Source organism: Anser anser (genome assembly GCF_964211835.1).
Source record: "Anser anser genome assembly, chromosome: 18".
In the NCBI taxonomy this organism is placed as follows: Eukaryota; Metazoa; Chordata; class Aves; order Anseriformes; family Anatidae; genus Anser; species Anser anser.
In genome coordinates, this window is record NC_139739.1 from 12,005,901 (window position 1) to 12,026,390 (window position 20,490).

General features: G+C 55.6%; 1 protein-coding gene across 1 annotated transcript; it reads right to left on the reverse strand.

Annotated features, from left to right (window-relative positions):
• Positions 1–6,327: 6,327 nt before the first annotated feature.
• LOC310883452 (uncharacterized protein) lies at positions 6,328–13,735 on the reverse strand. The gene is made up of 6 exons (XM_083803804.1): positions 13,715–13,735; positions 13,134–13,249; positions 10,021–10,237; positions 9,110–9,263; positions 8,362–8,572; positions 6,328–6,777 (listed from the first exon to the last, which is right to left on the reverse strand). Exons 3-6 carry the CDS (start codon positions 10,200–10,202, stop codon positions 6,722–6,724), a joined length of 603 nt encoding a protein of 200 aa, XP_083659930.1. The 5' UTR covers positions 10,203–10,237; positions 13,134–13,249; positions 13,715–13,735; the 3' UTR covers positions 6,328–6,721.
• Positions 13,736–20,490: the final 6,755 nt, after the last annotated feature.

Below are 20,490 nucleotides of genomic sequence, written 5' to 3' on the forward strand. Positions count from 1 at the left end.
AGGATTACATTTTAATCTCTTCCCCCCTTCTAGGGAGAGAAGAGAGCTGGGTTTGGCCTGGAGCCGGACAAATATTTTCCTATAAATGTTGAATTTTCCCTTGGGTTTGGATTATTTGCTTGGTGCGCAACACACCGCAGAACCCCGGTGGGTGCTGAGCACCCGCTGCTCTGTGCCCGTGGTGCTTGGGGTCCCTGAATCCCCAGGGAAGCAGAACCAGGCCTGTCCCCATGTCCCCACAGCCAGGACACTGACGGTGCAGTGACCCCACTGGCATGGCACCGTCCTGGCACCTCGACCCACACCTCCATGTCCCCATTGCCCCCCACGACGAAGGTGCTTCAGCTGCACGAGGCCAGAGGAAGAAACGGAGCCTGGTTTTGCACAAAACCTCCCCATTTCCACCTCCACTTCATCCCCCAGCCAAGCAGGCTTCCTGCAAATGCAGAAAATCAATAATTACCTTTGGAAGTATTCATTAGAACTCGAGAGTCAATAAACAAAAGCTGCGAGTGCCCTCGACTCATTACACTTCAGAAGCACCTACCAATTATTCCCTCCCCTAACCCAGCCCCAGGCAGCAGGGGGGGATTTCGGCCGCGTGCTGAGGCTGCAGCACTTCGTGGGGTCCATCCCTCGCACACCAGCATGAGGTCTTTCCCTTTGGAAACATCCATTTTATGGAAAGTTCTCCCCCCTTGAAAGGCTCCCGGGCAGAGCCGCACACACCGCGGGGTCCCTCTGCTGTCCCCACAGCTGGGGACATCCAAGGATGAGGCTTTGGGAGAGAGGGAGAACAGGGAAAGGAGAAATAAGCCCTTTTTCCTTGAAATAGGAGGGCTGCCCAGCAAATGTGGGGAGGTGGAAATTTTGGCAGCTGGCAGCATCCAGCCTTTGGCACTGGGATGGCACCAGGGCTTGGAGACAGGGTGGTGCTGGGACTTGCCCATCCCATCCGACCCCGTCCCATCCCATCCCTCCTTTCCATGGGGACATCAGCCAAGATTTGGGGCAGGCTTTCTCCCAGCGCCTGTCCAAGACAATTCCCATCAAGGCTGGGACAGGAAAGCGCCCATGGCCCACGCAGGACAGGACACAGCTGCTTCTCGCTCCCGCTGCGGCTCCTTTGACTGTGGCCTTGTGCACTGCACGCGGGGGGACAGGCACCCCTGCCCCGCTAATGTAGCAATTAGACATGTTCAGATTAATCAGATAATTAAGCAGAAATGCGCTAATTGAATAAACAGGAGAGCTGAATGCCAATGACATGGGGAGAAAAGGAGGACGGGGACGGGAGGCGTGCTGGGCAGCGTGGGGACGTGATGCTGCCCACCAAGAGCGCGGGGACGTGTCCCCGGCTCCCAGGAGGCTGAGCTGAGGGGCTGGGGGGTCCCAAGGACCGGGGTGCGGTGCTGGAGATGAGCTCGATGCAGCAGGGATGGAGTCATTGCACCGGTGAGGATGGGCCAGCTCCTGGAAGGTGGCAGAGCCCAACCCATCCCTTCCCTCCCCGTGTCCCCGCGGTGCCAGAAGCAGCCCGTTCAAGCCACGGCCATGGCTTTTTCTTCCCTTCTGTGTCTACAAAAATCTCCAGGGTGGGAGACAGGAATTACCATTTCCCCATCCTGCTGCAGCAGACGGCAGAGAACCAGCCCCAGGAGCACGCAGCGGAGCCGTGCAGCCTCCAAGAGCTCCGGTGGGCGCGGGCGGTGTTTCGGCACCGCCGGCACAGCCCAGCAGCACTGGGGCGCCCGTGCTGGCGTCGTGCAACGCCTGGCAGGAGCGCAGCCTCTGCCATGAGAGCTTCAACTGCTGCGAAGAACGAACGGAGAATTTGGGGCACGGACACTTCCCATTAAGACACGCTAATGAAATGTGAAAATGTTTTGCTGTGCCGTAATTTTATATATTTTTGAATGCAGCCGCAGCTGCGGCGCTGTTAGACGAGGGGCTAATTTGAATGTCAACTAAACCAGGTGAAATTACGGCCGAGTATGCCACGGGAACCAACGTGGCCGGGGACGTGTCCAGGAGCCCCAAGTCTTGCTGACCTTGCCCTCTCCTTACAACCTGGACCAAGAGCCCCATCTCACGTCACCTCCATGGTCGAGCCCTGCCAGCTGCCACCAGCACGAGGGCCATGGGGCACCAAGTGACAAGGACAGGGGCGGCCACCCTAGGGAACAAAGCCACAGGCCCCTGGAGTTTGTCCTCAGCTGCTTGGGGTGCTCGGGGGGTCGGGTTTTTAAAAGCTCCCGGCAGTGCCTGCTGGCCCCTGGTTTATTCGCACAATTACAGCATCGCGTTGGCAGCGCGATGAGTTGCGGTTTGCTCCGGGTAAATAGCAGCCCCTCGGGTTGCTCCCAAAATGCATTTACTTGATGGGAGCAAAAGAACAAAACTAAGCAGGCTATGCGAGGAGCAGGAGCACGGAACACAGGCTGTTCCCTCCCAGATTTTTTTTTTAATAGAATAAAAAGGAGATTATTGGCTACAATTAATTGTTCACACTCTACAGAAGATGAAAGTGCAGGGAGTAAACAGATGCCGGTCACGATTCGGCGCTCATTAAGGCAGGAGCAGGATTCATTTCATACGCGTGATTAACTCCTGGCCACTGATGATTTACACGGCAGATGATCAAAAGAGAATTAATTATGCCACAAACGGGGCTGTGCCAACCCGGCAGGCCGGCGCTGCCGACGGTGGAGCCCATGGCCCCCGACATCGGGGCTGGAGCCGCCGGCGTCCCCTGCAAACAGCAACCGAGCAGAAAATCCAGACACGTCCTTCCCTCGGGATGGCTTTTGAGCAGCTCGGTGGACATCACCCCCTGGCACTGATGTTCCACAGCAGTGGGTTTAAGCCCGAGGGTGACCCACTGCTCTTCTGGGGCTGGTTCTGGTGGCCATGAGTGCAGGGGAGCTGCAGGCAGTGCCACAGAGCGCAGCGTGGCACGGTGTGGGTATCCTCTGCCCAGCTTCCTGCCCCTCGTTAGCAGTAATTAACCTGGGGAAGGCTTCTCTCCACTCGACATCTTTTCTTTCCTCAGTGATTGATGGAGTCCCTCACCCTTACAAATCCACGCAGTAATTAAAGGAAGGGACTCCGCACCCTGAGCCTGATTTATTTTTTAATACAACCCCCTTTTGATCTCATCTCTCTCCCTTAATTTAATTAGGAGCTGGGAATCAGCGTCCCTCCACCACCAGAGCTGCTCTGCCTTGCTTGGGTTCCTCCATCCCCAAAACTGGACGGCTGGCAATTTCCAGGAGCTCCATTAAGCACCAGCCCTGCTCTCACTTTATGAGCTGGAAGGGAAAAATCTCCCCTCGGTTTCAGCGTTTAGTCAATAACTGGAGGGAGGGCTGGTTTGCTTGCAGCGGGAGGCTCCTCTAACAGGCAGTGAGCAAGGTGGGATGCTCGCTTCCCTCCCAAACCCCAAATTACCGCAGGGCTTCTCCACCCCTGGCAGACCCCGGGCCAAGCCACTGCACAGCGTCACGGGGAGCGCCGCGGTGCAATAACTCCTTCCCACACAGCCTGGGCGACCGCAGGCATTTTAAAGAAAGAATGAAAAAAAAATGAAAAAAGGGCATTTGTGTTTAAATCCCCTCCAGGGCTTTTATTTGTGAGCTCCCTGGGGGAGCATGGCCCAGAGGTGCCCACAGAGCCCAGCTGTAGGCACGGGCACCTGCCTGGTCCCCCCAAGCGCAGCCGAGCCCCCCGCTCAGCTAACGAACTCGTAATGATTAGTGCCTGTTATTTTTAAAATCTTAATCTTAACTCCTGCAGGAGTCACCTTCAGCTCCGCGAGGCGGCCCCTCCCCGAGGAGGCGATGGGGAGATGAATTGATTGCCTGGAGCTGATTAGCAATTACGCCTGGCACGCTCCAGCTGTAAATACTGTCACCGCGGCCAGGGACGAGGCATGGGGGGGCCTGGGGTGCTGCATTATTAGGAGCAGGAGGGGGCAGACCCCAAAATAACGCTTCCCAAAGATTTTGGTAGCCGCCAAATCCCCTGAGATCAGGGCATGCTCCTGCCCGACCAGCCCGCTGCGCGCGGGTGCTCGTGAGTTGTGTCTTTAATACGGTGCAGGAATATTTGCCCCATAAATTTTTAAGAGCAGATTTACAGACCTTAACGGCCTCACAGGCTGTTAGTGCAGCAGCGCTCTCCGGGGCCCCCTCCCCACGGGGCTGGCAGCGTAGAGCTGCCCGGGGGCTGTGGACACTGCCACCACCCAGCCCTGACCTGCTCCATCCCGAGGGACACCAAGGTCCCCAATCGGGCCCAGGCAGCACCCAAGGATCAAACCCGCCTCACCTCCAGCAGGACCATTAAGAGAGGCACACGCAATGCCGCTGCTTTGGCAAGCTGTCATCTCTCTGCCTGTCGCCTTCAGAGGAGCTGGCTATTTAACCAGCTCTTAAACATTACAGCTGCTTGGCTGCAAAGCAGCTCCGTGACACAAGCCCCCGCTCCCAGGCGCTTTAAAAGAAATGAGAAACAAATTGAATTGTACTCGAAGGCGACTTCTGGGGAGATAAAGCCAAGGCTTCGCGCTCGGGTGCGGTGGCAGCAAGAGAGACGAGCTTCACCTCCCTGCACCGCCCTGGCAGTGATGGACGATGCCACTACCAGAGCACCACAAACCCGGGCAGCTTAAAAACAAAACATGCTGAGGGCCAGCAGGCTTCGTGCTTGGGGTTACCACTGCTGGGGACGGGCTTCTGAGGTCTAACAGCACCACAACAAACAATCAGTGGTTAAAGAGGCTGGGTTTGTCCCTGAGCTGATGCTCTCCAGCTCCAAGCTGCTCCTGGCTGATGGTGCTCGCTTCAAGATGACCGGAATTGGGGCAACCTCAAGCCAAAATCTCTCTACAGCCTCAGCTGGAGGCTGCAGGGCTTTCATTCCCAGTCTTTGCCAAATCCGTGCAGCAGCAGCAAAATTCACCAGCCCTGCACAGAGGCATCCGTGATCCCAGCAATCCCGGAAAAGGAAAAATAGATTTAAAAAAGATGCTGGTTCGCAAGGGCTGGCCGTGATTCACGGAGTGGAGGCTGACACAGAGGAAGGGCAGCTCTGGGAGGCTTGGCCCAGGAGGAGGACGTGGCCTCTCCCCACAGAGCCCCGGCCGCTCGCCTGCCAAACAGCCTCGGTGTGGCAGCTCCGCCAGGCAGCGCCGTGATTAACGAGAGGCCAGAGCTGTCGCTCAGCGCCGTGATGAGGTTGTAATCGAACAAGATAGATTAGGTGAAAATGCTTGCGAGGGAAGAAAAGGGGTGGTTCTGGCGCACTCGGCCAGGCTGTTAACCCCGACTGGTACTGGGCTGCTCCCAGCACCCACCAGAAGCCAGTCGCGTCGGGCTGCAAAAGCTCCAGGAAGGCTGGGGAGGGCTCAGCTGCCTGGGGAAGGCAACGTAATGCTCTTCACAGCTGGGACCTTGCCGTCAAATCCCTCTTCCGTTGACTAGACCAGAAATCATCTGCTTGATCTTCAACCAGCAGTTCAAAGCCTTTACATCGGTCTCAAGATTCATTAGCAGCTGAATAATAATCCCGGATAAGTCTCATCGAGGCGTAAGAACCTTCCCTGCTGCCTTGGGTGTCAAGGGGGCAAACCACAACCTGGTGCCAGGACCCCCTGGCCTGGCCCCATTTTTGGGTGTAGGCTGCTGTGTTTTCTCCCGGCACGAGCAGAGGGGTGCTGTCGCCCACGGCAGGGGCTCCCCAGCAGCAGAGGACAAGCTACGGGTGGTGCAGAGCTGGTGGAGGCTCAGGACTCTGCGGCAGGAGGCTCGAGAGAGAGGCACGTGCATCACCTGTGGGTGGCCATTAAATACGGAGGAACGGCCTCAGAGCTGGGGCATCCTCAAACGCAAGCAGAGGGAAGCACAGAAAAGGCTCTGGAGGCTTCCTGCTCACACTTGTCCTGTCCTCGCAGGGGTGGGCACCGAGCCTGACGGACACTCAGCATGCCCCAGAAGGTCGGGATTCACGCTCCGGGCTCCCGTTGTGCCCATGACATCTCTGATCCAAAAGCCGTTGCTGTCCCCTGGCTGTCACCGCCGCAGGACACAAGGTGTTCCCTGAGCCAGAGGACGACAGCCTCGCAGCTCCGTCTGAGTGCGGGTGACATTCCTTTACTTCCAGCCCCCCTTTCCCCAGGCACCTCCTCTCCTCAGAAATGGCAGCAAGAAAAAATAAATAATCAGCTGCAGAGAGCTGGCTGCACCAGGACATTTATTTCATAGAATGCATCATTTATTTTCAATTATCAGCGTACCTCCCCCCCCCCCCCGCTCCCTCCCTCCCTCCCTGCGCACTTGGCGGATCGCTGGGACAAAGTTTGCAGAGTTGCAAAACGGCGGCGGCGGAGCTGGCAGCCCCGCGCGAGGCGAGGCGGAGCGGGGCACACGTGCTGGGGTGGCGTGGGGGGAAGGACAGGGGGACAGAAGGGACGGGGCTGCGGGTCAGACAGAGCAGGGAGAGGCGCCCTGCCTGTCGGCTTACCTTGGCCCGACGTGCTGAAGAGGTGCGGCGGCAGCGGAGCAGAGGCGACGATGGGGAGGCTGTAGGGAAGAGGCGCAGGCAGGGGCCAGAGGGGTGTTGTAGGCTTCTTATCCCTCTATAAGCTCTTCCAGCCTCACAGCCCCAGCCTTCTCTCCCTTGTCCTCTCCTCCTGGGACCGGAGACAGACCTCAAGCTGTCCTCACCTCCTTGGGGACAGAGCCACGGCAACCTTGGGTGCTCGGGAGACGTCCAGACCTGGTGCAAGACGTGATTTCTGAGCTGGTGATCAAAAAAACCATCCCACCCCAAGTCCCCACGTGGCCTACGGGCCTCCAAGCACCGGAGCTGCCAGAGCGCTGTCGCGACACCCCCTGCTGCCCGCAGCACCCTTGTCCCACTGGGTGCAGGCAGGGGTCGAGGTGCGGCACTCGCTGGCTCTGCCTTACGCTCGCGCTCCGCAAGGCTTCTTATTCCCAGGTCGATCTCAGTCAGAGCCATTTAAAGATCTCTGACATATCATGAAGGATTCTCTAATGGGGTTCAGCAGACTAAGATTTATATCAAAAAGCCCCAATTTATTGAATTAATGCTGCAGAGCGAAACCGTGGCTGCTTAACAACTGGAGTATCAGTATTTTACAGCAACATAACTAATAAGGCCATTAATACAAACCGGGCTCCCTCCTGACATTTATATCACTGTAAATCTCTCTCAGCACTAGAATTATTTATGCCATCCCAGGCACTCGAGGAGCGCTGTCGTCCTTTATCAGGCTGAAAGATTTAAGCCACGAGATGATGATGCTAACTGTAATAAAAAAGGAGCGCGAGAGGAGCGGGGACAGCGTTGGCACAGCAGGAATGGGGCCGGGACCCTGACCCAAGGACACCGGGTGCAGATGCGAGCCTAGCCCTTGCTTTTGGGGAGCAGCTCCCCATTTCCAGCAGCGATGGGGGCCAGAGGCACCTGCAGTCCCAGGCCTTGAGATCAAACCCATGGGACGTATCTGGCTGCAGTTACCCATGAGCGCCAGGTTTGCCCTGAGCAAAGAAAACTTTGAAAGAGAAAGAAATGAAGCTGCACAGGGCGAGGAAGGTTTAAAAACCAAAAAAGCAGCCCCAGCCCTGGCCAAGCAGCAAGGGAAACCATAAATAGGAAGGAGGACGGGGTGGGGGTGGTGGGAGAGGAGAGGAGCCTGACAGACCTCGGTGAGTACTAATTATTTCTGGCATTATCTGCACAGACAGATAAGGTTTTCATTAATAAATGTGAAGAGGAACGGGGGGAGGAGGTGGAGAGGAGTGGGGGGGGGGACACAGAGAGAAGCAGCAACAGCTGAGTGCCAGGCGAGATCTGCAAATTAGCCACAACCACCAGCAAAATGCAATCAGGTACAGGGAGCAATTAGGGGCCCAGCCAGCAGTGGTGGCAGCACGGGGGGACATGGGCGACAGTAATTAGCTGCCAAGCCTGTCCCCACTCACCTTTGCTTTGCGGGCTGCCTCGTAATTCCCGACACGTTGGAAATGGAATCGTCAGTAATCTTTCATACGCAGGGCCTTATTAAACCCGCTATCTGTGCTTATTTAATTGGAAGGAGATAAAGCCAGGCCAGCCCGGGAAGCAGGGCTGGGGTGATGCATCATCTCGCTGCAGCCTTGCTTTTAAACCCAAATGCGCAGGCACACGTGCGTGCACGGGGTGACAGGGGCTGCAAGGATGCCAGAGCCATGAATTCGGACTTCTATCTCTGGGCAGGCTGTGACAGCGCTGAGAGGCAGGAGGAAAAGGAAAGCCCAGCTCCCCCGTGCTCCCTCGGTTTGCAGGCAGAGCGTACACCTGGGCTGCGGGGCAGGATGGGGCCGGAGCACCACAGGGCTGGCTTCGTGCAGTGGGGTTTGCGGCCAGGTGAAGGAGCTGCAGCAATTAGCAGAAGCACGCCGGTCCTCTCTTGGCCTCGGTTCTCATGGCAACGGGGCTTTTCGGCACATTTCTCCATGCACAACCTCACCGCAAAGGTCAGCACGGGAGAGGAAGATGTTTGGTCCAGCTGAAACAGAATATCGGGCAACTCATTAAATCCCGGACAAACCGGAACACCTCCCCCCAAAGCCCACCTCTGAGCCATCCCCAAACCAACCTCCCCAGGGTGTGCGCGCCAGGGCCACAGCTCAGCAGCTCACAAGTGACGTTTCTACCAGCCCCCCTGCTCTCCTCTGGGAGCTGCTCCCTTCGATTGCTTTGAGAGAAGACAACCTCCTCCCTGCTGGGCAGACCTGCCGCTCTCCTGCCACAGCCCCTTCTTTCAGAGAAGCCAGGGCTCCAGGGCCTCTAGAAAACTTTATTCACAGAGTGGGGAAATGGAGAGAGAATTGCTTTTCTCTGTTTTATTAGAGGCAAGTCTTCATACAGCTCTCCTTAAACCGTGGCATTACAAAGGAAGTGAGAGCCATGCATAGGTGAAAGGACAATTTTTCTGGAGGCAGGGCAAGGTGCCGTCACTGTAAGCACTTAATTAGGAGTCGAAGTGCTAGACCAAGGAGTTTTACCTGCAGAGATTTACCAGACACAACCACAAGCTGCTTACTTCTTCAAACAGCTGAGCAGGAATTGTTTCTTTCTGCTTGAAACTAGGAGCCTGTGTCCAGGTCCAGCTGCTGAAAGGCAGCAGAGCCACTGCATCTCTTTGTGCCACTCCAAGCAGAGATGATACAGGCTCAAGGATGGGGGTGGTTTCTGCCCTGTGAAGAGAAGATGCTCTTAACCAGCAGATTTAGATCCCCTCACCACAGACAGCACTTCCTTCCCTCCGAAACAGGGCTCCGAAGCCCGCTGAGCAGCATGTGGGTGAGCAGACCCCATGAGGCAGTGCAGGAGAAAGTCGAGGAGAACAGAACAAACACAAACCCTGCTTCAGCAGGCAGAACTTGCACTACAGCCTACCCAAACCAGGCTTTGGCCACAGCAATGGTGCTGGTGGATACGGGGCTCATCCCCAGCCAGGGACCAGCGGTTCTCTCCTAACCAGCCAGGCCCGCAGGAGTCTTCCAGATGTCCACCAGCTCTTGGGAGCCAGAAGAATAGCGAGGATTTCAGCCAGAGACCTCCATTTAATGGGCAAGAAGGCTGAGACCAAGTTTCACCTCTTTGAAATTTAAGATGAAAACTCCCTGTGTTAACAGCAGCTTTTCTGGGGAAAGTTAGCAAAGTCTATCTGCAGGCAGAAATCTCCTAAAAGGAGCAATTACGACCGGGACCAGAAGAGAGGCTTTGATCAGTTAAAGAGACATTTTCCCTGAGACAACAGTTCAGGACAGAGAAGCATGAGCTGCCTCACAAAAGGCACTCCGACCAGCACAGTTCCCCTCCCCGGTGCTCTGCACTACAAAACCCAGTGCCACGGAAGAGGCAGAGGCACCGAGGAGGCGAAGCACACGCTGTGCTGGGACAAGCGCTGCGCACAGGACCCACCAGGAAGACAGCACCCACAGCACCTACGTGGCCAGAGGCGGGCACACGGACCTGCCATCCGACCCACTGCTAGATGGGAGGGCTGAAAATCCTCTTTGCTTCCTCCAGTAAACAGACGGCACGACGTGGGGGTTTGGTTGGGAATCTCCCCTCGCTGGCACGGGGACAGCAGCAGGTGTCACGGGGTGAGCAGGGCGCGAAGGAGGCATCAGTAGTTCAGGATCCGAGGAAACAGCCCAAGATCCTGCCAGGAGAAGGACATGCTGATTGCTTTAATACACCTGCAAACATTAAGCTTGCAAGCCAAGCCTGCATTCAAGAAATCTCTAACATTTAAGGAGCTAAACACCCAGCGTATGACTGATGGAAAATTGAGAGCTTCTCTACATCAAGCTGTCTGAGGATGAACTGTCTGGGGATGTGTTCCCCAGTGCCCCCAAAGCATTTGCAATGCAGCTCAACCGGTGTCCTAGGTGGGAAGGGCTGCAAAGATTTATCTCATGCCTCTCCTCTGCCCCAAAGCCCATTCCTCCTTTGTCCTGACCGCGCTGGCAGCAGTCAGAGTCAGCTCTGCAATCCCCATTTAATGCTGCGGGGAGTTACTGGTGTCTCCTTTTGTGAGTCTTTTCCCCTCTCGGTCACTGAAGCAGAGGGAAGGTTTCTTCGTTTCCTTCCAGGTGACAAAGCACTGCTTCTGCGGCACTTCTTCCTGAGAGCAAACCCTGTGCCCCAAGCCCAGGGGGACCTAATGAGAAAGCAGACAGCCAGAAGAGCCTTGCTTCTCCGTTTCCCCTCCCTGCCTGCTCCCTGAAAGCGTCGGCATCCAAGGTGCCACCTGCAGCAGTCAGACAGTACTGTCCCCAGCATGAAGCAGAAGAGACAGCTCTGGCCTCCCATGCGAGCCTCGTCACTCCAGCCCAGAAGCGGCCCTTGACTCAAGTCAAGTTTGGCCCCAAGATAAGACTAAAAACCCCTCCAATTTCACCTCATTGGGAAAAAAGGGTTGGGAGGCCAAGTTCCACACCAGCTCCTCTGACCTCAGACGAGGGCAAGTGAACTCCAGGCTAATTAATAAAGAATTGCAGCGCTCGAAGGCTTTAGCGCTGTCATCTGTTGCTGCAGTTCAAGTCCATTAAGCACGGCCTCGCTCCGCTAACGCCGCCAGCCACCCATCGCTTCCCTGCAGCCAGCACGAACCGAGCCCGAGCGCTGGGCACTGACGGGAGCTGAGCACCCAGCTGCGCGGGAGGGGACCCGAGGGTGCTGAGCTGCTCCGCCAGGCAGAGCTACAGTGCCCCTGGGTTCGTGCTGCAAATTGAGCAGGTGTGCGGGGGATCCCATCCCCTCTCCTTTTAGGATCTTTCTCCTACCTATCACTCGGCTTTTCAGTAAGTGACATAAAACCTCCTTTCTCCAGGTACTGGTGGTAACAGCAGCGACGTGCCCTGCTTGGCTCCAATCAGCTGCAAAATCACCGAATTTTCTTCAGCTGTGCGTTTCTTTTTTTTTTAAATATCAAAATCTGGAACTGAGCTGGAAGAAAGTAAGCAAAATCCACCATGGCTAATTATTTGATCTTAATTGTCAAAAAAAAAATAGTCGGATTGATGAAAGGAGTCGGTAAGCAGAACGATAGCATGAGTGTCCTCAAAGGCAAGCACTGTAACAGGATCCAAAAGCAAGACTTTTCATAATCCTTGGGCTGTTAATTATCTAAACACTGGTCCCTTGGAGCTGCCTGAGTGAGGATTAATTAGTTTGTGAAATAACAGCTAAATTGATACTGGGAAGGAGTTTGGGTTCCAAACTAATGGCTGACGATTAGCCAGCCGGTTTCCCCATTTCTCTTTGCGATGCTCAGAAGGACATTTGTCTCTGCTGCTTTTTCAGAAAGGGGCCATTAATCAAACGAGCAGACGGCCCTTCCCAGACCTGTGATGTTGCGAAAAGACAAAAGGAAGGAGGAGGAGGAAACAGATCACCTACAAGTGTTAGGAAAAAGAAATCCTGAAACCCAGTGATTAGCAGCTACAGAGACCGTCTCCCCAAGGGGGCTGGATCCGTTCAACCAGAGCAATTCTCCTGGATGAAGAATATCTTCCGTGAAAGGCAGGTACCTACAGGAAAGGGATTTGACTGTCTCTAAAACAAATTACTTGCACTAATCCCAGCCACCAGGATTTGTGTCTCCTGATTCAGCCAAGTTTGATGTCTACGTTGTCACCACCTGCCAAAGCTTTCCCCATGAGCGGGCCACATGGGCATAAGGATTTGTAGGATCAACCCCTCTCACCTGGCTGCACACCTCACGGGACGTGGAGGAACGTCTCACATCAGTGCCTTTGACACTGCCGCACGTGGCTGAAGCCACCTGGCAGGCTCAGGAGGTGCCAGAAGCGAAGTGCACAGAGGTACCCGTGCATCCTACTTCCTCGCCTCCTCCAAACAGCCCCACGATGCTCCCCACCTCCCCAGGGGACGGCATTTGCAGTCACAGGATGGCGAGCTCAGGGCATGCAGCCTGCTGAGCACAGCACCACCTGGAGCAGGCATCTGCACAGCACCAGGGACCCCGCTGCCTTCCCGAACTGCTCAGCCTCCTGCCAAAGAGGAGGCACAGAGCCTTTTCTCCCGGCCCCTTCCCTCTCCCAAGCTCCCTGCCACCACACACACATTTATGGAGCACTCTGGGAAATCAACTTTGCGTTGCAGCAAAGTGAAAGAGCAGCCAGCTGAAGGCTGCAGCATTAATCACACCAGCCTCTCACTCACGGAGCCTGTTGTCTTGAAAGTGTGTCTGCTCCATAAAATATGCACAGCTGACACGCATGAAGCCCTTCGCAGCATTTATTGATGTACATTACCTTGGCTTTTACAGCATAATAAATAACGGGAGAGGCAGACACCCGTCCCCTAATCAGTCTGCACTGCACTGCCCACCCTCCGCGGCGTCTCAAGCCGAGGTCTGCAGAGAACATCTCCCCTGGCACAGCACTGCTCAGAAACCCCACCAGCAACACACGTCCAAGCCCCGGAAAGGTCGTGCTCCCAGGCAGGGAGGCCAAGATCGTGTTTCCTTTCCTGCGCAGGGGCCTTTAATAAGCAGGCACCACCAGCTAGCGAGAAAAGCTGTTTGTTACCTTTGGCATCAGCTACGGGCAGAGGAGGGGCAGTGCTGGCTCTGCGCAGGGGGTTCTCAGCCCTTGGGCAGCGAGGAGGGGAATCACGTTTGTCTGTAGGAAAGTCCCTCCAGCACCTGCCAGAGCCACAGTGCAAAGTGCAGACGCTCTCCATGAACGTCCAGCAGCCCTACCGCGGGCCCCGGTGCCACTCTGCCCCTGAAGCAGACTGCTGGCAGGCGGATCTGCTCTCAGTTTACACCGCTTCTCAGCGGGATCAGACCTCAGTGGCTCGATACGCTACAGAGGAGGCTTAAGGAGAGCTCGAAGGAGAGATCCTATCGGATAAGAGTGAGCGGACAACAGTCCCGTATCACTGGGAAGCCACTCCATCTCTGGGAGGCTTGGTTTATCATCACAGGTCTCAGACAGCACAGAGTACCTACCGCGGTGTCAGACAGCGAGCAGCAAACATCTCATTAGTTACAGCAGGGCTCCTGCTGCTCCGCCAGCCTGGGTTGAAGCAGCTCGGAACGGGGAACAAAATTCCCCTCCTGGAAGCAGATCAAAGGCAGAGCAGGGCGAGGGGAGGAGGAACGTACCTTGCGGCTGCCGGTCCAGCAGCATCCTCCAGCTCCTGGAGCACGTAGGCTTCGGGCTGTGTAACCTTGTGGTCTCACTCCGCTGCAGTGCCTTCGCTAGATTAATCACTCACGCCGTGGGCAAGAAAAGTCAAGTGGATACCGTCTCCTCGGCCATTACTCTGATTTTTCATCCTCCGCTTGCTGTGAACAAAACAAAAATGACAGTGAGAGTGGCAGCTCACCAGCCTCGCGCAGGCTGCAGCACACAGCCCAGCACCCAGTGTCCCTGCGCCATCATCCAAAGCAGGGCACGGAGCACCCACTGCTCGCTTCACCCTTCACTGTCCAGCAAGCCACTGATTTATCTCCAGGTGCCAGTTATTTATCTCCACCCCCAGTTGGGGAAGAGAAGGTACTTCTATTGGCAAGTTTTGGGGGCCTCCACCAGGAACAGAAGTGAGGGGAGCACCAGAGCCCAAGGGAAGAGCTATTTTTTGGGGACAGTTACAGAGCTTTGAAGCTTTGGACTCACAGCACCCACGCTACCTCCTCCCTGCAAGGTATCGCAGCCCCCGAGAGGGGACTTGGCATGCTGAAATGGTGGGAACAGCTCCAGCTCCCGTGCAAGAAGCTGGGGGCAGCTCCACTTGGATCACACTCTGTTTTCAGCACAGGCTCTTCTCTTTGACCCCCTGAATCCCCCCTGGCCAACCTCTTGCTGTCTGCAGGCACCAATACCAGCCCGCCTGGGCTTTGCAGCCCAGCTAGCGCCGTGGGGAGAACACACGGTTCTCTCTTCCAGATTCCCTTTTAGCTGTTTGCTAGCCCCAGGGGGAAGAGGTAGTTTTTTCATCCCTTTTTACAAGGTGATTAAATGCTGCATTTGTAAAACACTTCATTCTGGGAAACAAATTATGTAAAACGCACTCAGTGGGACCTAATATGAACTGATACCATCAGCTAGCAACAGGGGCTCCACTTCCACGATTTGCTTTCCAGGGGCACCGACGAGCGCCGTGGATAACCTGCTGTCCTGCTCCAGCCCAGGACAGGGTCCCACCAGGCACAGAGCTCTGATCTTGCCCTGTCACAGCCTCCTGATGACCTCGAAGCCTGCAGCTCCTGTGGAAAGAGCCAGCCGGCTGCAGGCACCTGCCTTCCAGGTCACGTCCGTGCTGGGTGAGCCCTGGTCAGCTCGCATGCCGAGCAGCACAGCGCAGGGACAGGCCAGCCTGGACATGGCTTGGGCATCGCACAGGACGGCTGTGGAAAGTCTGGATCTCCTGCTGCTGCTTATTTTAGCACTCACAAGGGGTTTTCAGAGCTCTCCTGTTGCTGCTAGCTCTGCTGTGGCACTCCAGGCACGGAGAGCTGGAAGAAGAGCGGCTGGATGGGGTTTCACTCATCTCTAAGCAGCTCCAGGGGATGCACTACCTGCCCCCAGCCCAGCCCAGTGACTACCCAACAAGAGACAAGGCCAACTGGACCCAGCTTTCCACGTCTCAGATCACTAACGACAGGAAACGACACTGCTTCCCTGAGGACAGGCCACTTGTCAGGGCAGGTGGCTGTAGCAGAGGAGAAAGGAGCTCTTCTTCTGGACAGGCTTCCAGGGGATAGCACCACGGGCAGGTAACGTGCTGGATTAGAAGAGAAACCAGTCCTAGAGCCTGCCTCGGGTGTATTGCTGATGAAAAAGGAGGAAGAGCGAAATCAAGATTTCCTGCCCCCAATTTGCTGACTCAGTAATGACTCAAGTGACTAAATTTAGCTATTGAAGTGCTCAGCAGCAGGGTGAGCGCCTGCTGGCCTTTCCTTAACCTTATTATGAGACCTTTCAAGTAAACCCTTCCCTGGCTCAGAAGGGATTCTGCTCACGCTCCAAGGGGATTATAAGCCACCTTTGAAAGCTGGAAAAGAAACGTGTGTACGTACATAGGTACACGCACGGCTTTCTGGTGGCGATGCAAGACCCGGGAGCGGAGAGACAGCACTTGAGTGCATCTCGCTTGTGGAGTCGTCATAGCAACAGGAAATTTTTAAAAGCAATTAGGTGTGGGTTCATCTGCATCGCTCAGAGCATCGCAGAGAGCCCTGCCTCTCCTCTCTGCAGCTGCTGCGCGCAGGCGGCGGGTCCTGGGGGCTCAGGGCTCCTCCGGTTCAGGCGGATGCGGTGGTTCTGGCCAAAAACCTGCGGGCAGACCCACGAGGGCTTTGGGAGCCAGCCCCGTGCTGGTACGAGCTCAGGCTGGCCGATGGAGAGGGAGATGCCCCGCAGGAAAACAGCCAAGATCCAGGTCTACGTCTGTAGCCGGGGCACAACAAGGCAGAGCCGAAGACTTTCCGACCGGAGCAAAGTATAAATTCCTGACAGCAGCGATACCATCCCCTGCAACACAGACTGACCTGGCTGCAAGCTAAGCTGCCCCCGTGTTTTAATAAGGCCCCTTTCCTGCGAGGTCAATCATTACCTAACCTCCCACGAAACCTTCATCGACCGTTCTCCAAAAAGACAGGAGAGCAGCTCATCGCCTGCGCTGCCCGGCAGCTCCGGATTCAGCATGTGGGACCCACAGAGCTCCTCTCCTCCACAGCCCCAGGGCAGGAGCCGAGGGAACCTGCTGTTGTGGTTTAACCCATTTTTAGGAGGAAAATTAACTCTATTCCAGCTGAAACCAGGCCACCTGCCTGCCCCGAGCCGCCCACGCCTCCCGAAGGCTGCTGACTCGACCCTCGGCTGCTGCAGGAGTGGGAACAGATTGGTGCACGTTCACCTTCACGTGGGCACGGCGTCAGCCCTTCTCCAGATAACACCATGCGCTCTACTTCTCCAATTCCAATCGCGTTGCAAGGGCTTTTTTCTCTTTTCTTTTCTAAAACTCAGTCCCTCCTCCTCACTGCTAGAAATCCCTCTGAAGTTTCTCTTCACATCTTTTCGCTTCCCTTTGCGATTTCCACATTTCCCAGGCTCTGTATTGGAGGAACTGCTGTTCCAGCTCCCCACCCCACTTCCATTGTCCGCTTATTTTTCTACATTGTCTGCTCCCAGTGGCCACTCTGGCCACCAGCAGCTTTTTGGCCATTTGATGAAACAACCCTCACTCCAGTGTGTGTGTGTGTGTGTGAGTGTTTGCTCGTGGCTGATCCAGCCCCTGCCTGAGCCCAGCCACCAGCACTCGTGCATCTCTGCACCGACGAGCTTCCAGGAGGCCCTGAGAGCTGCAGAAGCGCAGGTTTTATGAGCTAGAAATGGAGTTTTAGCTTCTACCAGAGCAAAGCCAGAGAGCGAAGAGGTGCCGCAGGGAGCCCACGCGTGGGGCTCTCATCACGCCAGCAGCATGAGTCAGCCGTGCCACAGCCTCCCCCCTGCAGCAAGGAGCTGCAAGGATGAGCACCAGCGTGAGGAGAAGGGAGAGGAAACAGGAAGCTTGTGCAGAAATGGCTCACAGCATCCGCTCCACACGGGCGGCTGGGTGGGAAGCCGGCTTCCCTCTCTGTTCTTTCTGCCTTACAACTTGCCTGCAGGGCTGGAGAAGGCTGAGTTGCTGCTGCTTTCTCCCAGGCTGGCTTGCTTTCAGGGTGAGAGGGGTGGGTAGCATACATCTGCAGAGGGGAGATAAGGTAATCAGGCACCTCGAATGCCTGGGATCTTATTAAAGAAGGGCTGGCTGGCAAGATCCTATCTCTGCACAGAAATATCTGCAACTTTATCCACAACTGTAAGGTGAACCAAAACAAATTGGATGACCAGCACGGCCCGTTTGGGCTCTCCTGCATGGCAAGGTGGGCAGCGAACGGAGGGGAGGCCACCCCCGCACAGCCTGGGCCCTGGCAGAGGGGCAGAGCAGGCAGACAGGAGGCAGCGCAGCTGAGACAGCAACACAGCAGGATGCTGCTGCAGCAGGAGGAAGCAAGGGTGTAAATGCAGGAAAGAGGGAGACCTTGTGAAGGACAAGGGAAGGGCCCGGATTCAGGCTTGTATGCCCAAGGGCACCACAGAGGCTGTGCAGCCCAAGGGAGCACTTGATCAAGCAGCTGGCTTTAACGTGTCTCATGGGAGCGCCTCTCTCTTAGGGACCCTAAATCACAGCGTGTCCCCAGGGCTGCCCAGCGAGCCCACGTGCTGACGGAGAAACCCGCAGCAGCAATCTGATTGCTAACAGAAGCAGCAGAGCCCATTCCCTCTGTTCATAACACCAGGAGTGCTGCGAGGAGCCACGGCACGGCTCGAAGCTACAGTGGACCCACTGGTCCCACATTCATTCAGGGACATGGGAACAGGGACTCTTGGAAAGCCACCGCCTCCCCACTTCTCCCCAGCTGCAGCCGCACCTCCTCCCAAGCAGGTACGAGCCCAGCAGGTACAGCTGGGGACCCCTGCCCAATTATTTTTCCACCCTAGGCTGACCCCTGGGGACAGCACAGTCGGTTTGCCAGGTTTGTCACTCACCTCCCACCTCCCTGCTGCAGTAGAGGGAACCAAGCACCACACACGGGCTGGCCACCAGCCTGCTCTGCAGGAGCAGATGAAGGGCTCCTTTGTTCCTCCACCTGGAGCACACAGCCAGCCTGGTTCTTGCGCGTCTGCAGGAGCCAAGGACATCAGGAGCAGGGTCTCTTGGTGCAGCTGGGCTACAGTTGATAGGGGGACCTTTGAACGCTCTTTACAGTGTTTGCAGGTGACTGCGTGCAGCTTCCCTCCTTGCTCTCCAGCAGAGCTCTTCACCCATGCTGGCAACCTGGGAAGCGAACACAAAGGTTGATGCTCATGGGAAGTGTGAGCCTACCTGTGCTGACGGTTTTGGCTTTAAAAAACACTGAATGTCCTCCAAGGAGGAGGGACCCGGTGCCATGCCCACTAAACCAGGCAGAGCAGCTGCACGGAGCCAGCTCGTGCCCCCGCCAAAGCCGGGGACAACATGCATGCAAACCAAGCTCAGATCTCCATCTCCTTTCGTTGTGCCCAGGAAACGTGCCCTAACTGCTCCTGCTACCCACACCTTGCCACAGTAACCCAATAAAGTGTGTCAAAGTGTGTCAAAGCTGAAGGTGCAAGAAAGCTTCTGTCAGCTCCTCTCCACCCCCGAAACACCACAGTCAGCTGCGCACAGTGCTGGAGGGATCACAGCCTGCCAAGAGGGGCACGAAATCATCCATGGGACATAGAGAGATCTAGGAAAACGTTGTGCAGCAAAGCAGGCAGCAAAGTACACTGTCAGCTGGCATTTAGCAGGGGCTGATGTCTCTGCTCCCCACAGAGGATAACAGCCCATACACTGCCAGGGCGACTCCCAGATACCAAAGATAAGGTGACCAACACATCTGGGGAAGAAGTCCCGCAGCCTGAGATAATAATTCGTGCTTTTTGAGACGGGATTAGCCAGGGCAAGAGCCTCCCTTAAAGCAGCCCTGCTGTTCTGGACTCCACGCTTCCTCGCTCAGAGTTAGTTGAGGCATTTCTGCACCCTACCGTGGTGGAGGCAAGGAAGGCCCTTTGGGTGAAACAGGGACTGGAAAAATCTTCCAAGAAGATGCAGAGAGGACGTTACTGCCTATTACCTGCAACTGGAGATATGCTACCTGACTTATCCAGGGCAAATAAAGCTTGTCAAGAGCAATATACTCACTGAACTGCCGGATGGGTCAGTCTGTGTCGACAGTGGTAGTGTATGAGAGGTAATCAAAATGCTGCTGCAGACCCAACATGTAGCAGCTCTACCCGAGCTCTCCGAAGCCAATGGGAAAAGGAAGGAGGCAAAAAGTGCTGACAAGCCAGCTTCGTCTGTAGTAAGCAAGAACAAGGACTGACATACAGCTTAAGCGACTTATTGGTTAACACAACGAAGGAACAAAAAAAGTTAAAGGGTGAAGGAAGAAAGCTGCTTCCCCTGTAAACATCCAGAATGCGATGCTCCTGGACTTAATATCACCGGATTTGTGACGGGGGGTGCACCCTGGGCACTCAGATCCTTAGCACTGCGCTGGTTTTGATAAAGGAGGGAGAGCAGCATTTAGATGAAGTCATGAGAAGGGGCATGCCAAAGGGCCAGGGCTACTTCCTAGTGGGCCAGGCCAGGCTGTCACCATAACACTGGGCAGGCCAGCAAGCTGCAGGTACTTCTCAGCTCTGAGCAGTTCTGGGATTCCCTGGACAGATCCCAAGGCAAGCACCACTGACCCAGCTAATTACTTGTACAGAATTACTCCGCAAATGCTGGCTCATAGTAAACGATTGTGCTCCGTAAAACCCTTTCTGAACCAGCTGTATCACACCGATGTCCTCAGGAATAAAAGTACTTAGCAAAAGCAGCGTGAACTTGGCACTAGAGGTGAAAGCAAGACCCTAGGTGGCAACGCTGACTACTTTAAGATGACGAGGAAACATCCCAAAAGGAGCCGCACAGGACCATCACCCCATTGTGAGTCTCTTCAGCAGCTCTGAAAAGGGTTTGTCAGGAGATTTGGTACTGTGTGGGTTGGTTTCCCTCTGGTCAATGGGAAAGGAACACACAGGAAATTCCTATTTCAGCAAATTCGGAGAAGGAGGATCTCACATCCCATGCCACTCCGGCTGCCTTCCTGTAGTGGTGTTCTCTCTTCTTGGGTTAGCAGATATCACAGAACCCAACCTCTGCAGGCAGATGGCTCTGTGCCTTCATAGCAGCACGCTAACAGGAAAGCAGGAGGGGACAGATGCTCCTGCCCTCCCACGTTCAGTGCGAGCAGCAGCGGCATTTGCTCACGTCGGCACTGAGAGCCACCGAAGGCAGCAGGAAGCAACGGTGCCAGAGCTG